Source organism: Manacus candei, unplaced genomic scaffold (genome assembly GCF_025592945.1).
Source record: "Manacus candei isolate 608988 ecotype Guabito, Panama unplaced genomic scaffold, ASM2559294v1 h1tg000046l, whole genome shotgun sequence".
NCBI lineage: Eukaryota > Metazoa > Chordata > Aves > Passeriformes > Pipridae > Manacus > Manacus candei.
In genome coordinates this window covers 10,754,799-10,775,365 of record NW_026138094.1, presented here as the reverse complement: position 1 = coordinate 10,775,365, position 20,567 = coordinate 10,754,799, and the positions used below count along the sequence as shown (strand labels likewise).

General features: G+C 46.6%; 1 protein-coding gene across 9 annotated transcripts in view; it reads right to left on the bottom strand.

The window, feature by feature from the left end:
- Window positions 1-1,225: 1,225 nt before the first annotated feature.
- The window catches only part of CHD2 (chromodomain helicase DNA binding protein 2), an 84,536-nt gene continuing 65,194 nt past the window's right edge, over window positions 1,226-20,567 (bottom strand). For all 9 annotated transcript variants that reach the window (XM_051796674.1, XM_051796672.1, XM_051796671.1 and 6 more), the window contains 19 exons: window positions 19,869-20,018; window positions 19,102-19,250; window positions 18,486-18,582; window positions 17,654-17,746; window positions 17,001-17,174; window positions 15,941-16,116; window positions 14,437-14,478; window positions 13,305-13,444; window positions 12,442-12,580; window positions 12,152-12,302; window positions 10,723-10,845; window positions 10,284-10,412; window positions 9,391-9,531; window positions 8,110-8,244; window positions 6,817-6,995; window positions 6,163-6,262; window positions 5,471-5,687; window positions 4,857-5,106; window positions 1,226-4,743 (listed from right to left, as the gene is read on the bottom strand). In XM_051796674.1, the coding sequence (XP_051652634.1) occupies window positions 4,410-4,743; window positions 4,857-5,106; window positions 5,471-5,687; window positions 6,163-6,262; window positions 6,817-6,995; window positions 8,110-8,244; window positions 9,391-9,531; window positions 10,284-10,412; window positions 10,723-10,845; window positions 12,152-12,302; window positions 12,442-12,580; window positions 13,305-13,444; window positions 14,437-14,478; window positions 15,941-16,116; window positions 17,001-17,174; window positions 17,654-17,746; window positions 18,486-18,582; window positions 19,102-19,250; window positions 19,869-20,018 (2,919 nt within the window). In that variant the 3' untranslated portion in view covers window positions 1,226-4,409. The remainder of the gene's footprint in view (window positions 4,744-4,856; window positions 5,107-5,470; window positions 5,688-6,162; window positions 6,263-6,816; window positions 6,996-8,109; window positions 8,245-9,390; window positions 9,532-10,283; window positions 10,413-10,722; window positions 10,846-12,151; window positions 12,303-12,441; window positions 12,581-13,304; window positions 13,445-14,436; window positions 14,479-15,940; window positions 16,117-17,000; window positions 17,175-17,653; window positions 17,747-18,485; window positions 18,583-19,101; window positions 19,251-19,868; window positions 20,019-20,567) is intronic.

Below are 20,567 nucleotides of genomic sequence, written 5' to 3'. Positions count from 1 at the left end.
GGACACCTTGGGTCCCCTTGCCAAGGTGAGCCAGCAGGAGTGACTATCCTGTGCTCCCAGTCGGAGCCCCAGCCCTGCCCAGCACCCTGGGATGGCCATGGCACTGCATGGACCACGTCCTTATGGATGATATGCTTCTGTGGGACTGACTGGACCTGCCTGGCAGTGAGATGTGGGGTCATTTCTCCATCAGCTTTGAGAAGGATTTAACTGTTCTCAGTGTGGTGCTGTGGAGATGGGTGGGCAGGGGGATGCTGGGCTGAGCTGTGCCAGAGAGATGGTGTCCCCGGCATCAGGGTGCCCATATCCTTGCCTGCCTCCTTAAATTAAAAAAAAATAAAATTAAAAAAATCACTGGCCTCAGGTAGATTCACCCCCCTGTGCTCCAGGCACGTACACCCAGACCAGCTCCCTGCAGCCCCTGTGCCTCCCTCCAGCCGAGCCCCTCTCCCTGCCGCAGCCCCATGGCTAACAGCCAGTCACTCTTTCCATTAGGAAATCCATTTTTCAGGAGCATATAACTCAGCTGTGAAATTTCACTCTTGGCTGAAACTTGGCTTAGCGGCAGAGAGGCTGGGAAGGGCTGGACCCAGTGGCTACAGGTGTGAAAAGTGCTTTTTACAATGAGCTTTTATAACTTGGGAGAAATGGCTCCAATCCCTGCTCCCTGCCCTGCCGTGTGGGCCTCAGCATGAGTGGTGGAGGGTAACAACCAAAGCAAAGCAGCCCACTGGGTGCCATCACATCCCACCTGGGAAGAGGCACATCCTGTCCAGGAGGGGCCAGAGACAGAGGGGAGAACTCCACCAACTCAGCAGGAGCAGAACTCCTTTTAGAGAATGGGGAATTCTCCCCAGAAAAGGTAAAAAATAAGTTTACATGTGTCCAGAGATCCAGAAAATATGGAGGCTGGATAAACACATAAACTTTGGTATCATCACAGTGAAATCCTGGTGGATATGGGTGAGGGAATTCCTGGCTCCTCCTGATCAGGTGGAAATTCCCATCCAAAAGGATTTCCAAGTCTCTATCACTGCAGACTGCGAAACTATGTAAAAGCAGCCAAGAAGAACATGCTTATTCCTGCACAGTGAAAATATCCATCGTGGCTTGCAGGAAAGGGCCCTGTCATCCCAAAACAGCCCCAGTGTCAGGCTCTCACCCCCTCGACCTGCCTTTGTACCCAGGGGCCGCAGGACCCCCCAGAGACACCATGCTGGGGCCGTTCTGAAAATCTCAGTAACACTTTTTAATATACAAGAATCAAAAGTACAGCAGTTTTACAAGGTAGGAAAATTTCATACATACTATATAAACAACATATTTACATCAGAAATCACTAGGACAGTGGCATTTCTTTCACAAATATAAATTAATATTAATTACTGTTTTTAGTCAACAGGTTTAAAAGTCCGCATTTTTTACAGTAAGAGTCCTTCTCTCCCTGGAGGGGAGGCAGAGGTTGGGAGGAAATGGGTGAAAGCAGAATAGTATTTTTGTGAGGATCACAAACCGTTCACGCAAGGACTTCGGTGCGTTGTTACACATCCATTTTGGTTGGGACCACATCGCCTGTCCCCACAGCAAGTTTTGGTCTGCAGGACTTGCAACATGTGAATTCAAAACTTTACACCATTTCCAAAGAGGTCAGGCTAAAAAACTTTTTTTTTTTTTTAAACAAAAGCCCATCAAAATACTAACCCAAGTTAGTACTTTTTCCTGCAAAGAGGCTGGAGGGAATCCAGCAGCCGGTTCGGAAGGAAGAGCTGTACCAGGTGTTGACACAAGCACCACAGGGAAGTTTATGGCTGTGGACGTGTCCCCTCTGATCCCACTCATATCCAAGTGATTGGGTCTGGTCATGGTCCCTATGCTGAGGGGACATAAAATGCATGTGTGTGTGCTCAGGGAGAACTTTCTCCCAAATCTCATTCTCCAGCTTCACTAAAACCAAACCCAGCAAAGACCTGCCCACCACAAGTGGACAAAATGATGTGCCTTCAGCATCACTACGAAGTGACAGCAGGGACAACTCTCTGGTGGACAAGAGTAAAGCTGTGGCTGTTGCACAAGAAGGAAACCCAAACCAACCTCATACCTGGAACCCACGATGTGCAGAAACCCCCACATCTGGACACAGAAAATGCTTCTTGCTGGGGTTCAAAGTTTTCCAGCACCAACCCAAATACTGGCTGGCCAGTATTGCCTTTGCTACAAGAGTATGGCACAAACTTCCCATCATGACAGCACCGCTTGGGGACAAAAAGAGCAATTCTCTTTGCCCCCTCTGAGGTTTCTTCCATTTTCACATTAAAAGCTAATACCTCTGAAAAGAAAGGACCTCTTTGTTGAATACCACAGGCTGCAGTCACAGCTTAGTGGGAAAAGCTGCGGAAACATGCTCTCTCCACACCTCCCACTGCCTGGCAGCTCCAAGGGGGACTGTGGAAGACTTGCATTAACCTCACCCTGCACAGGTAAATACAAGTGTAACACTTTCTCAGGGCAGCAAGTGCCCCTAAGGAAACAAAACTGCCCTGAATTTGGTGGAAATCTTGCAAAAAAAAAAAACAAAAAGGAAGAAAAACCCTTCCCGTGTGTCCCATTAAAGCAGCAGGCTCAGAGGGAGTGACGGCAGCAGATTTCCAGGGATACGCTGCGTGGAGGGGACATGGGATATATTAGTGTTGGTTTGCATGCGCCTTCCAAGGCACTGGCTGGAGTCAGGAAACCAGCCCTGAACACCCACCTGCCCTCAGTCTTTCGGGGAAAGGACATCACAGCTTATTAGGGTCAAATACTGGCATCTTAACAGGAGGCCCAGCTTCTATCTCTCATCAAAGAGGGGAGTCTGGAACAGCCTGGTCTTTAACACTGAGCTCTGGGAGGTGACGCATCCCCAGACACCACACTCTGGGCAGTCTCTCTTTTGGGAGAGCTTTGTTGTGTCCAGGGAACTCCAACCTGAAAAATAATCACCCAAACTACTTCTGGCCAGCAATCTGTGCACAACCACAGCAGAGTCCAGGCTGGATGCTGGTTTGCATCAAATGCTGTGGCTTGAATACTTGGAGTGTTTGCCCTGAAGTCCACTGAACTGGGCTGCAGACTCCTCTTTTCCCTCTGCCATGCTGGGCTCTTAAGACATTTTCTCCAAGGATCAGTCCTGAATTCCTTATTTGCTCCCTGCTCACTGAGGTGCTAAGTCTCCAGGCTCATTTCCAATTTAGACAGACAGAAGGTCTGTAAGTGCAGGTACTTTTAGCAATTCTGAGTCACTGCCAGAAAGGTGGCAGGAAGGTGACTATTCCTGAACAGTGGATTCCTATTTCCCTTTGTTCTACCATTCTTTATCCTTCAGTTGCTGTAAAGGTTTGTGATCACTGCTTCGTGAAGCACAGAGAAAAATTATTTGCCCAAAGACCAGAGCACTTCAGTGGGGGGGAGATTGGAAGTTCCAGGATCCCCACATGCCCAGAGCCATCTTTTGATCTTGCAGCTCCCAGCCAGCACCTGTTAGTTCCTGGACCACCCAAGCTGCCCATGCCAGAAGAGAAGCGTTCTGTTGTGAATTCCTGATCCCTGTCCACTGGGAAATACTGTTCTCACCCCGATTTCTTTACTACTGGTTAGAAGTGAACTAAGCCTTTGCTAAGGAAGTCAGTCTTTTTTTCACATATCCCAACTCCCACTCTCCCCAGAGTCAAGATTTGCCAGTTCCAGCCCTGGAGATGGGAGGAAGATCACCCCCAGCTCTCCTGTTGCAGGGGACAACAGAAATCAAAGCAGAGCCAGTTTCTTGAAATGGATAAAGACATGGAAATGATAACATGGCCAGGAAAGTGATGGATTGTCACCAGCATAGCTCACTCTGCAGGGACAGCAAGTCCCTCTTTCAACCAAAGTTGGCTGCTGAGGGTCTTTCCTGTCCCTCTTTGAATACATCCTCCCATTGCCCCATGCTGGTTACACACAAATCCCAGCCCAACCAGTTTATCCTCAATCCCAAAGCAGCATCTGTCACATAACGTCAAGTTGGAGCAGGCTCACAGCCTTCTGCACCATCCTAAGCAGCACTGATCTGCCTTCTCCTTCTGAGGAAACACTGGCTGGGGAAAATTCCCTTGGGTCCATTGGACTGAGGAAAACAAAAACAAAACAAAGACCGAGGCAGCAAGGCTGGTTCCATGATAGAACAGTTCAATGGTAAAAAAGGGGAAAGGAAACGGGAATCCAAACCAGAATCAAGAATTAGGGAAAATCTTCCTCCACCCACTCCCCCATAATCCTCCTTGACCCAGCCAGATGATAGCAGCATGTTCAGAATTTCTTGTTGCTGGCTTGGAGAAAGCAGCCACCGCCACACCAATCCAAGTATTTCAGACGTGCGCTTCCCCCTCTCAGTCTCTTTATGCTTTCCGAATGTTCCAGTTATAATCTGGATTGTTTTTCTGTTCCAATGACCTATCCAGAGGTGACCTGTGATCGAGAGGTGACTTGGAATCGTGGGGGGATTTCTGAGAGGGGGGAGAGCGAGGGTCCGACACTGCAGGGTGAGATGGAGGGAGGGGCTGTTTGTAATCTCCCAGTTTGTCTGTGTGGAAGGACCTGTAGTGGTCCGAAGGTCCTTGGCCATGGTATCCCATGGGCGGCCTGTGATCAGACATCCGTCGGAAATCCTGCTGGTGGTAGTTCTGAGGCCTGAAGTCATCAGATCGTCGACGCTTGGACTCGTGGTGGTGCCTGTGGGGGGAAAACAAACGGATGGAGATGAGTTTCCCAAGGCAAGCCTGGCCAACACGGTGCATCCTTTCGAACTCCTCCCAGCCTGCCTGAGGTGGAAGGGAGTTAATTACCTGTCATAATAGTCTCGGTGGCCCCTGTGGTCTCGGTCGCTGTTGTACTGCTCGTACGGCCTCTTGCGGGAGAGGTTGTTTGGTCTGTAGTTCCCGGAGCTCCGGTGGGGATCCCCCCGCGACCGCCGGTCCCCGTAGTGGTGGTCCTTGTACCAGTGCTGCTCGTACTGGTGGTGCCTCTCCCCACCCCACATCTGGTTGCTGTTGCCACCATAGTTGAACTTTCGATCCCTCTGCCAGTCTCCTCGGTCTGCCACGAGGAAAGAGCACCTGTAAGTCTCTTTTATACTTTAGTTTAAGCCCATTACTTTGCTGAATTCTCACAGAAATTGTAACTATTGATGCCCCTTTAACCTTCTCCTCCCTAAACTACGTGGGTCCAATTTTCTTCTTTGAATTTCTTTTATCATTATTCTGACAAATCTTATTGTGTCCCATTCTTATATTCTTTTCCTCAGTACATCGTTATGTTTTCTAGTCCAGCAGTAAGTACAATGGTAATATTTGTTCTATCCCATCACCTTTACACGTGACCAGTCACAATCCCCAGAAGGATAAGTGTCCAGGAGCATTAGGTTAGAAGGGGTGGTTTCTCCTGGCTTGCCAGCACTAACCTGTGTTGCTGAAGTGTCTCTTGTTTGGGTGGCCATAGTTGTCACGTGGGTGCCCGTGCATCTGCTGTTGGGTGTGGGAAGGGGGCATATGGATCTTCTGGGAATGAGGATTGTGAGGCACGTGAGACTGGGACATCACGGAATCGCGGCTGGAGCCTGAAGGCTCTGGGCGGAACGGCTTCTTCATGCTGGACGTGTCCTCCTTCTTTTTCTGCTCCTGCAAGGTGGAAGAGAGGGATACAGCTCAGCTGGTCTTCCATCAAAAGATTTGGACTCTGTGTGAAATGGCCTTGTCTGTCAGGCTCTAGATTTTCCTGCCTCTTTGAAGACTTGGTGAACCAACTGTGCCCGAGCATGGTGCAAACATGGTAGAGCACAGGCACGGTTTTGCAGCTCTGCTTCTACACTTATTTCTACAGGGCAGCATGCCAGGCTTTTCACTCTAAAGGGCAACTCAACACCATATGCCACACCAAACAATGCTTTTTCTTGGTCAGAACAGCCAGGACAAAGTGACCAGAAATGCCACATGAAAGAGAAGGCAAATGCAGCCAGACTGTTTAGATGTTGAGAAAATCACACACTGACAACAACAACTAAGAACACCCACGGTAAGAGGCAGAAAGTATTGGCACTTTAAGTGCAGCAACATTTAAAGACAGCAATCAAAGGAAAGGCACTTCAGCTCTCACCTCCTCTTCCTGTGATCTTTTCTTATGAGCCATCTTGTAGAGTTTGTGTAGTTTTCTGGCATCAAATTCTGTGAATTTTGACACAAATATCCATAGGTTCCTAGAAGGACATGAACGTTTTCTGTTAATTGCTACATCAGCAGTTTAACTGCCAACTGCTTCCAAACCAACACCAAATCAATTTGACCCCCTCTGGAAAACAGTCTCAACCCAGCACAGGACAGGATGATCAGGAGGGCTGGAACCAAGTTCCTCAAAGTAAAATAAAGAGGTTTGCAGTGGTTTATCTAAACTACCTTTGAAATCCAGGTAAATGAAATCCAACACTTGCAGAAAAACCCCTCACCTGGGACTGGCCATGGAAAACCATCCCTGGAAGTGTTCAAGGCCAGGTTGGTGGGGCTCTGATCAACCTGGTGTAGTGGAAGATGTCCTTGCTCATGGCAGGGGGGTTAGAACTAATCTTTAAGGTCCCTCCCAACCCAAAACATTTCATAATTCTTTAATTCTATGGACTGAGTGGGCTAGAGAACACAAGATTTCACTGGTTAAATAACAGGCAAATGGCACATTCACTCACATAAAACTCAGCAACCTCTAACTACCATTTCAAAATATCCTAGACCAGCCAAGGAAAACAAAATGATCCCTCACCTTCTCCATAGCTTGATGTGATCCTGGTCAGTGTAGGCTTTAAGGCACTCAGAGATGCGATCACCAATTTTTAGGAGGCAGTTGCGTGTGTGCTCCAGCTGTTCTTGAACTGTCAGTCCTTTATCAGGCTTATCAAGCTGCTTCAGTGCTTTTTTGACTGGTCTCATCCTTTCCTTGCACTTTAAAGAGCAATAGAGAGGAGAAAGTGATTAATTTGGCACAGGTCTCTACACTGTACCCCTGTTAATCAGAGCTGCAAGAAGTTCATTAGAACGAGATATTAGCTTTATCTGACCATTAAACAAGGAGAAATCAGCTATAAAACAGCAATTTGTTAGACATGCTGCAGATAATAATCAGGAAAAGACAAGAGTCTCCCCATCTCCACTGCCTCTGCCTTTTAGAGGGGAACAATTTGCCTTGCAAGCCATAACCACACATGGTCTGCTCCCACACAGATCCCACAGCAGGTAGAGAGGCATATCCAAGTATCCACCCACTGAACCAGCAGCCCCAGCTGAAGGAGAGCTCACTTAATCCTGTTCATCCCTATATGCAGTCACTTTAATGCTCCCTTTTACCAAAACTGGCAGGCATGAGATGAAAGCATCTTTTTCAGCTGTACACATCAACACTGGGCACAGACAGGAAATCAGACAGGTTTCTACTGCCTGACTGGACCTTCCATGTATCACAAGAGGGAAAGTTATAGAAAAAGACAAAAAATAACATAGACCTGAGGTGAACATACAGCTTTGCGTTAAGAGAACTGCTTTTAAGAAGTGGTATTTCAGCCAAGGAGAATCTGCCATGACAACTTTTACTAAAAGGCTATTTTTGCAACGAGCCTTGTGGGCACATTTGCTGTGAGAGCATTTACACAGCTCTGTACCTCCCAGAGCCATACAAGGTCACCCTGTAAACTCTATTTCCCTGCCTGGAAGAGCCCCAAATGGCTCCTTGGCTTCTATAGGGAAAGGATTGCCACATAAGGCTGCAGGGTCTTCTGTAACCCAGGGCTGCCAAATGAGAGGTGGGAATTTACCAGCTGAAGCAGAGAGCCCTTGTACTTGCTCTGCTGACACACTACCAGTGGGTAGCACAGAGGCTGGTGGTCAGATCTCATCCAGGATTGTCCTGCCCTGCTCTCAGATTGGCCAGAGGAAATCCCTGTGGGGCGCTAGGAGAGGGTTCACAGCCTGACACCTACAACACGTCCTTCTAAGCAAACCCCAACTGCCTTGGGCTGGACTCTCTGCCACTGCCCTCCCATCTCCCAAGGAAAATACTCACTATGCTGAATGTTTCTTGGTCCAGATCATCATCCTCATCTTCGCCAATGGGGATCGGTTCACTCCCTGCAGTAATGTGGACGGGACCTTGTGATCTCTTCCCTTTGCTCCCAGATTTGGCCTCTCCACCTTTAGGCTTTACAAGGACAAATTACACACATCACATGATGAGCAAGACTGCAGGATCCCAAGTGATCCAACTAACAGCCTCTGCACTATTGTTACTGGCAGTTGTTAAACCCTGGGCACTGCTCCTACAACTTTCCTCCCAGAATCAAAAACTGTTGAGCTGCAATGGCTCTATTTAGCTTTACATCACCCCTAAGGGAGCAGAGGGAAGTCAGAGCCAACAGTTTGGACACGAATATGATATTCACACTCATGGAGAGAAAACCAAGTGCTGAAGACTTGGAAGAGAGTGTAAGTGAAAGAATATCCCTCCCTTGCAAAGGACAGAGCTCAGGGTAGTCTCATGTCTACAAGGATCTGCAACTTCATGTGATGTCACTAGTTCTCAAACCATGGCCTGTTTATGTAAAATTTTACTTACATGACTTATCTGCAGTCAAAGCCGTACCAAATATCACTGGAAAGAAAACTTTCCCCTACATACTCAACAAAACTTCTTGGTTTGCACTTATGACCTCAGTGTCAAAGCACACTCACATGCAGCACATACCTGTTCCTTGGACAGGTACTTCAGGTCAGTGTTATGGGAGCTTTTACTCCCCTTCCAATTTGAACCCAGCCTCAGGGCAGTTGCACCCAAGATTCAAGAGACATTTTAGTCTCCAACATACCAGGGATGTTGAAACACTCATTCTGGTTGAGTCCTGAACAGTGACAATGACAACTTTTCAGTCTTGATGGTGTGGGCAGTTGGGTCATTTGGGTGAGTTTAAATTAAAGGGGAATAAAGACAAGGAGCTGCCAACTCTGTGATAAATCACAGCTGAACAGAACTTTGATCTGAGTGCTCCAGGCTCTTCCCCTGTTCTTCCTTAACATCAGCTATGTGGCCATATCACTGTCACAGGGATAGCTGTACTTTAAAGGCAGACTGACAAAATCTCTTCCTTTTTGCTCATGTTCCATCAACCTTTAGGACATACTGCCTTTTTTACTTTTTATGGCAAGAAGGGCTGCAAACGGGATACCACCTCACCCCCCAGTGCTTCATTGATGTCTCTTCACACAGGGCCTTCCATGAATCCTAAGTCTCACAGTTTGTCCTTCTGCTCAGGGACTTTCCTATCAAACTGCTCCTGAGAGTACCACATACCTTCTCTTTCTTGTCTTTTGTTTTCTTTTTCTCTTTATCACTTTCCTTTTCTTTCTTAGAGGATGTCTGTTTCTCCTTGTTCTCTTTGTTCTCTTTCTTCTTCTGTTTCTTTTTCACCGGGCTCTTGTCCAAGCCATCCTCCTAGAAAACCAGTCACAGCACAAAGTTGGAGTCCTCACCTCATGCACACTTTCTTCCAATAAAACTTACATCCTTAAAATGCAGGCAACTTTTGAGGTACATCCAAATTTGCCCTCACACCTCTTTAACCAGACAGCAAGCCCTGCTTAAGCAGCTGCCATCCACCCAAACTTGACAAAAGGGTATAAAAACCAGAGGAGCCCCAGCCTGTGACAAGCTGGCAAGCTGCAGATCTGCACTGCCTTCCTGTGCCAGCTGTGCTCCAGAACGCTCAGCCCCTGAGGTAGATACTGATCAGCACATGAACAAAAAGCCTCAGACTACAAGCCAAACCACTCAATGACAGAACGTTTTCTAAGCAACAGCATGACCTTGGTAAACTCCAACTTCACCACTGGCTGACGTGCCCAAAAGGAGAGAGAAACAATTCTTTTTCCTCTCCTTTATAAGGGCAGCAGGCTTTGTCCTAACACAACCTTTCCTCCAAGTCAATATGTGGATGTGTGTGGCCACTCTAAGATGCCCAAAAACACTTAAAGCACTGACCTAAAAGAATAGGTGGGAAAGGTGCCTCCTTCACCCTGACAGCTGTATGTATGTTTTTGTAAGTTTGTCAGTCCTGTAGGAATTCACTCTGTAGTGCCCCCTGACTCCCCAGGGCTTTGCTGGGGGTGTTTCTCAAGGTGAGTTTGGGCAGTAATAGCACAGCTCAAGGAAACCTGGAAAAGCCACTATCCACCAGGCTGACTCACCTTGACTTCACCTTCTTCTGACTGGTTGTCCGAGTGCCGAGGAGAGGAGAGTTCATTCCCATGCTCATCTTTGACTTTGGGAGCCTTGTTCTCTTTCTTTACTCGTGGTTTCCTCTTCTTTAGCTTGCCCTGGTGAAAACACAGAAGTAGTCAGAGCAAGCAAGTAGCTACTTCCTGGGGCCATATTATACCTCCTGAACACCTTGCAAACAACTGCAGCCCTGCAGGATGGCAGGAAGCCTGATGAGCCCGCGTAAGTGCAATAATTACCTGCCCCTCACTAATTATCACTTCAATATCACAATGCAATCAAACAACAGTCAAGCCCATATTCCCTCACGGAGATGATGTTCAGTGACCTGAGAACACAGGCTGTCCCCTGCCATCAGCCTGCCATCACTCCTCTTGAAATCCCCAGAATCAGGCAGCCACATCTCACCTCTTCCCCATCTTTCATGTTTTCTTTCTTGTCCAGGTCTTTCTTCAGCAGTTTCAGTAGATAATCAACTCGAGTCTGGAGCTGTTTTCCCTGAGGTTTTTTATCTGTCTCAACAGGTAGGATCTTCAATAAAGCAGAAAACAAAAATATATACCTTCATGCACAAAGCTTGACAAAAGAGATACACGCTATCAGCAGTCCTTCCAGGCCCAGCAAAGGGCTGGAGATGCTGCACCTTCTGGGGGAACAAGCAGGTTCAAGCATTCCTTCCCTCCTCCTCACAGACTCTCCCTGTCTGGCTAAAAGTGAAGCTCCCAGCAAACAAGCATCCCTCCCTTTGGACTTCTGCAGAAGTTGAAGGACCCCAAGGCAGCTCTCTAGGTTCTCTGGGATCTTTCTTGAAGAAAAAAGATCTTTACAAACTATATTTGGGACCTTGTGTTGCAAAACTGAGTCCACTCTCCTTGACACATCAGATTTGTTTGCAGCAGCCTTGTCACAGCAGGCTGGTCCCTCTGGTAACCTAAGACATTGCTACAGCAGTGGTACAGATGCAGAATTTTTAGTGGAAAACAAGGCTCCAAGGGGCCACTTTGTGGGAAGTATCTCAGCTCATCAACTAAGTTAGTTTCATACTTCATTGGAAACTGGGTGGTGTGTCTCAGGCAGTTGTTTCCACTATAAGATGCCTTTCTGAACTCCACATATTAAGGGCTCTCAGCCACAGCATGATCTTTGCTAAAAGCACTAGTAGGGATGTCATGGGAATGTCACATATTGGCAGCAAAGCTGGCGTGGAGATTCCCGATGCTCCTCAGCCCTGTGCTGCAGTTTGCTCTTTCCACTGCACTGACACAACGGATGGAGGCTTATTTTTAACCCAGATCATTTCAACATGGTCCCCACAAACTGTTCTTGTGGGTATGACTGAGGAACAGAGGAACTAGATGGAGGCTTTCCAGCTGGCTGTGCTGCCATCACCAGTCATGTAACTATACCCTCAAAGCTAACACAGACCAGTCTTGACATAAGCAGTGTCAAATCTGTGAAAAATTACTTCCACGCAGAAATTCAGACTCAGCTTCTTGTGAGATGTGCAAGGAAACATCAAGTCATGATTATGCAATGCAGCCTCTTCTGTCCTGTGCATGTAACCACACATGTCAGCATTGCCATTTTCTTCCTGCATCGTTTCAGTGTGGTTCATGTGGTACTGCTCAGGGAAAATGTACTGCCCATCAAATAACACAGCTCTGCTTTCCATCGGGCATGCAACATTCCATGAAGGTCACCGTTTTCCTCATTATTATTTATTATTATTATTTTTGGAGTAGTTATAAACACAAACATCTGTTTCTGGAGTAAATGAAGCATGTTCTCTATGAGCACTGCCATGGACCCAATGGAATCAGCAAGCGAAGCGACCTACCTTATCAGATAACTTCAATTCCGGATCTGTTTTAATTAGCTCCCAGTTTCCATAACCATGCTCGTAAATTCCCACTAACAAGCGAGAATCCTCCTCCACTCCCCAGTCTACATCAAAATGAGCAGCTTTGACACGGCACGTCAGGCGGTACCTAAAGGCATTTCAAACACGAGCTACTTTTAATGCTGTGGAGGATAAAGCAAATCCACATATCCAGGCTATTCACTTTCCACTACAAAATCCAAATTCCCTGAGCCTCTTTCTGCATTGCCTACTTTAGCCAAACTCACTTCTTCCTTTCCTCTGGGTCTGCGGGAATGGATTTATGCAGCATTTCAAACTCCTCTTCGTGCTGGATGATGGATTTCACGTTGACTTGGACACCAGAAATCTTGATAGTAGGACCTCGTCTTTTTCCAGGTCCTTTCCCTGCTCAACAATAAAACACAGGAATTAAGAGAACTCTTACAGAGAGAAGTGCCTCTGTAAAAATGGCTTCACAGACAGTGATCAAGACCTTGCCTCAACCACTTATTTAAACATAAGGCCCAAAATATAAGTTTTCTTACACTAACTCACTTAGATTTGCAATCTAAACACCTCCCAGTATAATTTTCTTAAAAACACATCCAAGTATGCTCGAGCTGTTGCTTCAGCACTTTTGTTCAGCTGCAACAGGCAGAGACCCAGCAGGAAATCCAGACCTGACCCTTTATCTCTAAACCAACAGCACAGAACAGCCATACAGAGAGCGGATGATGACTCCAGCTCTGGGAAGTGCTGTGGATCCAGCTTCACCATGGAGTACATAGCACCAGTTTGCTTCCCAGTCCCAGGAGCAGTTAAAATTTGGGCTTTGTGACCCAGCATTAAATCAGCTGATCACTTCAGTCTCTCCCCATGAAAACACATGTCCAGCAGAAACCAGCAGACCCAAGCAGCACTTTCCAGTCTGAGCAGAAGGCTCAGGAGTTTCTCTCCATTGGTGACAGCTGCCTGGCAGAGATGGGATGGTTTAAATGTGTGTTTGTTTTATTGCTTCTAAGTCACAATGTGGCACACCTGCCCAGCCAGCATGGCAACAGTTTCCTCTCCAGCTCCATGGAACAATCCCAAAAACATCATAACAGCAGCATACAACCCTCTTGCCTACCTTCCCCTGGATTTTCTTTCAGCTGCTCCTCGTATTCTTGCATTGCTGACACACAGCTGTTGTGGATGAGCTCCCCTAAACGTTTCAGATCAGCCACAGATTTATCCACCAGCTCAGCATCTCGGGCAATACACTCCAACCTGGGAAAGGGGGAAAGTGTTTTGTATTTGATAGAGAATATCTCCTCCCAGTCATCTCCTAATCAACTGTTTCACAGCTTTTAGTACTCAATACTGTACATGTACGAATGTATGAAACACGCACAAGTTGAGTTTGTGCAGGAAGCAACTCAGTTTTTTGGTCTTTTTTTAGGTCTAACAGCTGCAGTTCAGATGTAGAATAAGTGATCAAATCCTTTGGATTTTTTTGTACTAAAGCAAAGGTGGGAACTGTCTGTCTTGGAGACAACAGGGGCCCTCTATGACTGCCCAGTGTTCCCTCAGGCTTTCCTAGTTCCATATTAACTCCATCTGATGGTCCAAAGCTGCCATCTGCTGTCCCTTTTGCCTGCCTGAAGACTCACACGCAAGCCTTGTGTTTCACAACAGAAGAGTACAACCAGCTGAAAAAACACTGTAATTCTCATACAGTATATGCAGGGAACCCTGCCTCAGCCCTGAGACCTCAGCAGGGGCTTTCCAGCCCCAGCACATATGGCATCTCCCTTCCCCCCTCACTCATGCTGGGTCACAGCACTCAGCCAGGGCTCTGCTGACCCACACTTGAGGATGGTGTGTGCCTCTCCCCGTTTCCCTTCAAGAGGGATAGAGCATGGAAAGATGCTCCAAATTCAGTTTTGAGGCTAACGTGCAGAGAGAAGCTTGGCAAGCGTTTTGGGTAGTATTTGCTGTTCCAACAGCTGCTCCCTCTCTTTTCTAGGCTGAGTGGGAATGCCCCAAGGGCCGGACTCTGCCAGCAGGACGATGCTGTTACAGCCCGGCGCCACGACTGCTCGAGATGCTTTTGGCCAGCACTCATCAGTGCCCATCAACTGAGGCACAGCAGTGCTTGTGTTCCTGATGACATGACAGCAAGGTTCAAACACCCACAGCAATGTGTGTGTCTGGCTCTGCTCAGAAATACAGTGTCCCTCCGTGATTCCCCTCTGGAGCAGGGCCAGGGTGGGACTCACCTTTCAAGAGGCAATCCAAACTTCTTGTAAGCCTTGATAAACCTAAGGAAAAAAAAATAATAAGAAGACTAAACTAACTGCCATAAAAAGTAGGTCCAGTATCACAAATACACTTGAATATATGAATTACAGTCTGCCAGATTATCACCCTTGCATTCCCCATTGATTAGCTCAGTATCCCTCAGCACTGGGAAGCTTCATCCATTAGCCCCCACAATGAGTTTTGTGACCTTGGCTGGAGAAGAACACAATATTATTATGAATTTTGAGTGCTTGATAGATGACAAAAAAAAAAAAAGAGTCATAACTGTAGTGTAAAAAAAAATAGAAGAAAATAGAAAGAAAAAATAGAAGAAAGCACTGGCTCACACCATGTTGGTAATTATTAACTTCATTTTTCCAAGAAGAAAAGAGGCATTAAATCAATGTCATTAGTAATTTTAAGGCTCAGGCTGTAAATGTAGCAACCCATCACAGAAGAGCCAAGCGTGGTTCAATCCATCACAGAGGTTTGCAGACAAGGATTGCTATTTATTTTTATGTCTTATTTTTATTGTGAAAGGCCCCGCCATGGCTAACACAACTTTAGGGCAAGAGTCAAATGTTGCTGCAATCGAACAGTGCCTTGTGCTAGGAGTAGACCCAATGGCTACAATTACAGGTTATTTTTTAAATTAATTATTTTTTTGCCTTCTTTTTTTCATCTTCTGCTCTTTCGGCCTCTTTCTGTTACATTACAATAAATGGCTGCTATATTCCATATTGTAACACGTCCTTCCTGCTCCATGGTTTCAAGATGGATATAGGGCAGGTACCACAGTCCAGAAAATCTGGTATCTCCTGCTTAAAAATATAGCAACTCAGATATGAAAAGAGTCAAGGAAAACTCATAGCCCTCTCTTTTCCATCTTTGGCTGAACATGTGGGCAGAGCTGTAAGACAAAGATCTTTGGGAAACATTCAAGAATTAGAAGATAAAAGAAGAAAACAATACTCGAATTCAGCCCCCAGCTGCCTCCAAGGAACTGACACACAACTGCTGGGATCAATGGGACCAGTGCTTCTCATAGGGTCACTTTGCCAGAGCCTGCCTTTCACTTGGAGCTTAAATCAGCAGGATAACTGCCAGAAAAATGTCAGAAAGGCCAGAGCCCTTAGCTTCTCCAGCTCTGTATCTCATGGCACCTAAGATCTCATGTGTTACATAGAATTAGCTCAATCCCCTTGGCCCAGGAAAGGCAGTTACAACAAGGATTAATCTCAGGAAGGCACCAGCTTCACTGTAGCCTGACAATCCAGTCCATTTTTCACTGACCTGGATGTTAAGGTCAGCTGGGAGCAAACTGAATTATATAAAGGTGCAGAAGCTGTCTCAATGAACCAGCTCCACCTAACCACTGACGTGCTTACAGGTGAACGCGTCCTGGATTAATCTGGGATTTTCTCCACCTGCATGGCATTTCTATATTTGTTTTCTGAACTGTCTCTTGTGCTCAGCACTGACCTCCTGATTTCAGCATCAGTAAATCCTTCCACAGTGTCTTTTCTAACACTCCGAGGACGTCCCCTGCGCTTTGGTCTCTTCTCGTCATCGGTGTCGTCAGTCTCGCTTTCTGATCCAGATGATCTCTGCAGCCTTCTCTTAGTTTCTGCATCTGATTCACTGTCATTTGTCTGAGCCTGTATGTACCAGAAGAACAGCAGTACAGTTAACAACTGCTAATCTAATCAGCTAACAACCTTTTCTGTCCCTCCTGCACTGGCACTATTTAATGTACAGGCTGTAAAACACCTTGGCATTTATTCCTAAAGATGCAAGAGCTCATGTAACCGTCCTAGAAAGGCTGCACACCCTTGCAGTTCCCATCTGGCAAAGGCTCTAGTGGTCATCCTCCCTCTAGAGCCAGCAGTTTCATAACTGTATTTTGATTTACTAAGGTTATGAGACATTAAAACACACTGATTTCCCTTAGACTATTTCAAAAACCAGGACTCCATAGAAATTAATCTGGATTCATCCAATATGAATTATCCTTCTCTCTCTGTTTTTCCCCAGCTCATCCAGAGAACAGTGCATAATCCATTAAAGTCCCATATCCCAGAAGAACTTCCTTGCACAGCCAGCTTTCTTTTGGATTGGGGTAGATCCCATGACCTAAAGAAGGACTCAGGAAGACACCATCTCCTTTGCCCCTCAAGATCCACATTTAGGCAAGAGCAGCCCAGGGAGCTAGCAAGTCCGAGGAAAACAAACAGCCAGAAATGGCAAAATCTGCAGTAAAATCCAGTACAGTTGGATACTTTGCCTTGTGGTCACTACAAGTTCTCTTTAATTCTGTTTGCTAAGATGAGTTGGACCAATTTAAGCCTGGGCCCTCACACTGCATCCCAAACCATGGGCCCAATGCATGATGCCAACAAGAGGTCAATGTGCTACCTCTGTGCTTTATTCCCAACCAACTTCGGAGGAGGAAAAGAAGCTCAGATGGCAAGGAGGCTTCCCTTGAGTGTTGCCTTTGCCAGCTCTTGTCTCCTGCCTCTCAGCTCCTCGAGATGGGCTGTACCTTTTTAGTTGAGCTCCGGATTCGAGGCAGCATGTAGATTTCCTCCAACTCTTTCTGCCTTTCTTCCTCCTCCACCTTTTTCCTCTGTTCCTCTGGAATGATATCATCCCAGTCCTTCTGGGACCGCTCATCCAGCTCCGTCTCTTCCTCCTCCATGGTTGCAAAGTTGGCGACCTTTCACAAGCACAGGAAAAGTTTTAGCAATTCCCTCTCCTGGCAGGAACACTCCTGAGCTGTCTGCTAAGCCTCAACTCCTGCCCCGTAGGAATTCTGCCAACACTTCCATAAACTACTGCATAATTAATTCCTATGTCACTACATTCCTGGTTCCTTGCCACGTTTTTGGACTTACAGCTTTTGAGGAAGTACGTGCAGTTTAAGAAGTCCTGCTGAGCCTTTGTTAATTATTGGCTTTGCTTCCAAATTTGGTAAAATCTGAATTTGATTCACAGCCTTCAAAACCACTTACTCGAAAGCAAATTAATACCTACATCGGGGGGGGGGTGGTGGAACTAGATAAGGTCCCTTCCAACCCAAACCATTCTGTGATTCTGTGATCTCTCAGAGGTGTTCCTGCCTGTTACTGACCTTACCATGGCAGGATGTGGGGAGCCACATTCCCACACCCCACTACAGAGCCTGGGGGTCCATACCTTGAACTGGGAGAGGAGCTCGTCGGTGGCACTGGTGGACACTTCATTCTCCCGTGTTTCAGCCAGACGCAGAATCTCATCGATGTCCATCTCCTACCAGCCAGGGAGAAGGAGGGATAAAGCAGAGGATACCGAGCACAGCGGGAAATAAGAGGCTTTGAGAACAGACTCGTGTGCTGATATGCGCTAAATAAAGTGCAAATATCTGCAGGGTGTCATCCCCGAGGGCTGGGATGAACTATCTCAAGTGGTACAACAGAGTATAAATAAGGTGACAGGACAGAAGAAAAGGACTATCGAGGCTGAACAGGCAGGAAAATTTCCAGACAGTGAGATATATGAACTGTGGACTGTCTTCCTTGGGAGAAGCTCTGCTGCTTGGGCCATTTAGAGAATCGGTCAAAGCACTCCATACTAAATTGTCAAGCAATGCTGCACTGAGGCAGAAGAAAGCGACCTATTCACTTCACTGTGCTGACTCCTGCCTCTCAGAGAACAACCAAAAAAGGATGCTGAGAACAAGTGCTCAGAAAAGGCAGGGAGAGCAGCTTTCAGCACAGCAGGCTGTGCTATAACTAGCTAATGAATCCTCACCAGACAAGGGACTCCCTTGGTGACCTTTACTATTTAATCCCCAACAGCAAGGCTCTCCTCAACCCCCTGATCCTCCAATCCCAGACTCTTCCTTCAGTTTCTCCTGACTCACAGGTGTCCTATTCACTGACCTGCCCTCATGCACAGGACAAGTACAAAGTGGGGGCAACCACACACAATCCATCATGCAGACCTGCAGATGACAACAAACTGCTATGTGATTTCAATTTCAAACTACCTGAGGCTCTGACTCTTCCCCTTCAAGCTCCTTGAAAAGATCTTCAGCTCCAAACTTCAGAATAGCTGTCAGCTCCTCTTTGTTGAAAGGATTTGAGCTGCAAGAGCAAGTGAGAAGGAAAAGGTGTTTTGAGTTGTTAAGTCAGCACTGCTACAGCACAAAACCACACCAAAGTTTTTCCTAATTGAAGCAAGGAGTAAGTTTTCTACCCAGCCCTATAAAAGGCTTTTTTATTAATCTCTTTCCTGCTCTAACAAGGATAATGACTATAAAGGGAACCACTTCCATCTACTGGGGGGAAATGGTGAGAGTCTGAGGTCACTGCCAAGGTGCAGCTTTTCCACAACCACTAAGGTTCCCTCAGACCAGGGTGATCTCTGGGTGGAAGGCAGAAGTAAAAACGAGTAATGCATTAAAACTAGGTTTTAATTTCTGATCATCTTTATCCTATATGTCCAAATTAATGGCTGCATAAGCCAAATCAGTGGAAGCTGCCATGATTTATTAGCCTTCTGCCCTATACCCTACCCAATAAATATTGGGAAATATCAGCAGGTGAGGCTGGTTATGCCACACACTGTTCCAGACATCTCTGCCTCCTGACACAACCACATACTTGGATCTCCCAGAGTTGTTGTCCAGAACAGTCCGGCCAGTGGTGTCCATACGCTGGATAACCAAATGATCCAGCACCATTTTCTTCTTGGCTCTCTCAATGATCTCCTCCTCCACTGTCCCCTTTGTGACCAGGCGGTAAATATTCACCTAAGGGGCAAAAAGAGAACAGAGCTATTTCCTGGACCTGAACATGCTCTGCTGACACAGCAATACAACCCTCAGCTATTTCACAGGAGACTGGTCTGCTGACACTGTCTATTCACACACAGATGTGGTTTTACAGGAGAAAAACAAGCACATTCTCTTTACATCTCAGGGGACCCCGTTAAAATCAGGATGGTTAACACACATCTTGTAGTGTGCCTAAGTACAGAGTAAATTTTCTTCTGAAACAATCATGCTAAATTTAAACTAGCACCAAACTTTTCACGTATCTAATAAACCCCCAGCAAAGCTGATGATCTACTTGCTAAGTTTTTCTGGGTAAGAAAGAACAGAGTCCACTAGGCAGAGAAGTGTAACAGGTTGGGTTCTTGGTTTTGAACCATCTCAGAACCCAAAGCCAACACGAAGACTTGGCATATGGCAAATCTGGACTGATTTTTTGTCTCCTTTTTTCAGTGAGATTCCCTGAGGCTGGCAGCACTCTCTGGAGTCAGGACTGGGGCAAAAAGACCATATTTTCAGAAGCTCTGGTGTAGTGGGAGCCTGTTTAGATGCTCACACTGAAGCCACAGACAAAACGACCCAGGCAGCTCTTCTGACCTGCTTCTTTTGTCCAATCCGGTGAGCTCGGGCCTGAGCCTGAAGATCATTTTGGGGGTTCCAGTCCGAGTCAAAGATAACAACAGTATCAGCAGAGGCCAAATTAATTCCAAGCCCTCCAGCTCGTGTTGACAACAAGAAACAGAAGTCCTGAGGGGGGAAAAAAAAAAGCATCCATGAGTTAGCCAGCCTGTAACTGTGGACATAAAATAGCAATGGTGACTCAAAAGCTGTACAAGCAAATGTAAGGCTCTGTTGCACTCATGCTTCTTAAAGCAGAAAAATTATTTCCTTCCCATACACAGGCTAAGTACCAGTGGTCTTTAAGCCAGGACCCATGGTGAGGCAGTGCTGGCAGGGGTTAAAGATGTGCTAATCCAGGTATGCAACAAAGCAGCTCAGAGCAAGGGCACCTTGGAGTCACTTTTGAAGGTCAGACCACTAGATTCCTACAAGGGCAGAAGACAAACATCTGCTTTTTCTTGCCTGAATCCTGTTGGGAGTGAGATCAGTAACTAACAGACTGTTCAAGTTACTGCCCAAGGGCACAGGATGCCAGGTTAGAGCCAAGACACCTGAGCCCCTACAGATGCCCTCAAAAGAAGGCAAAAGGGCAGGTTCTATGGGCATTCTTTCTCCTTTCCCACTCACCCTGCTGTCTCCTTCTCACTTTTATTTGTTAACTTTCCCACAACCATG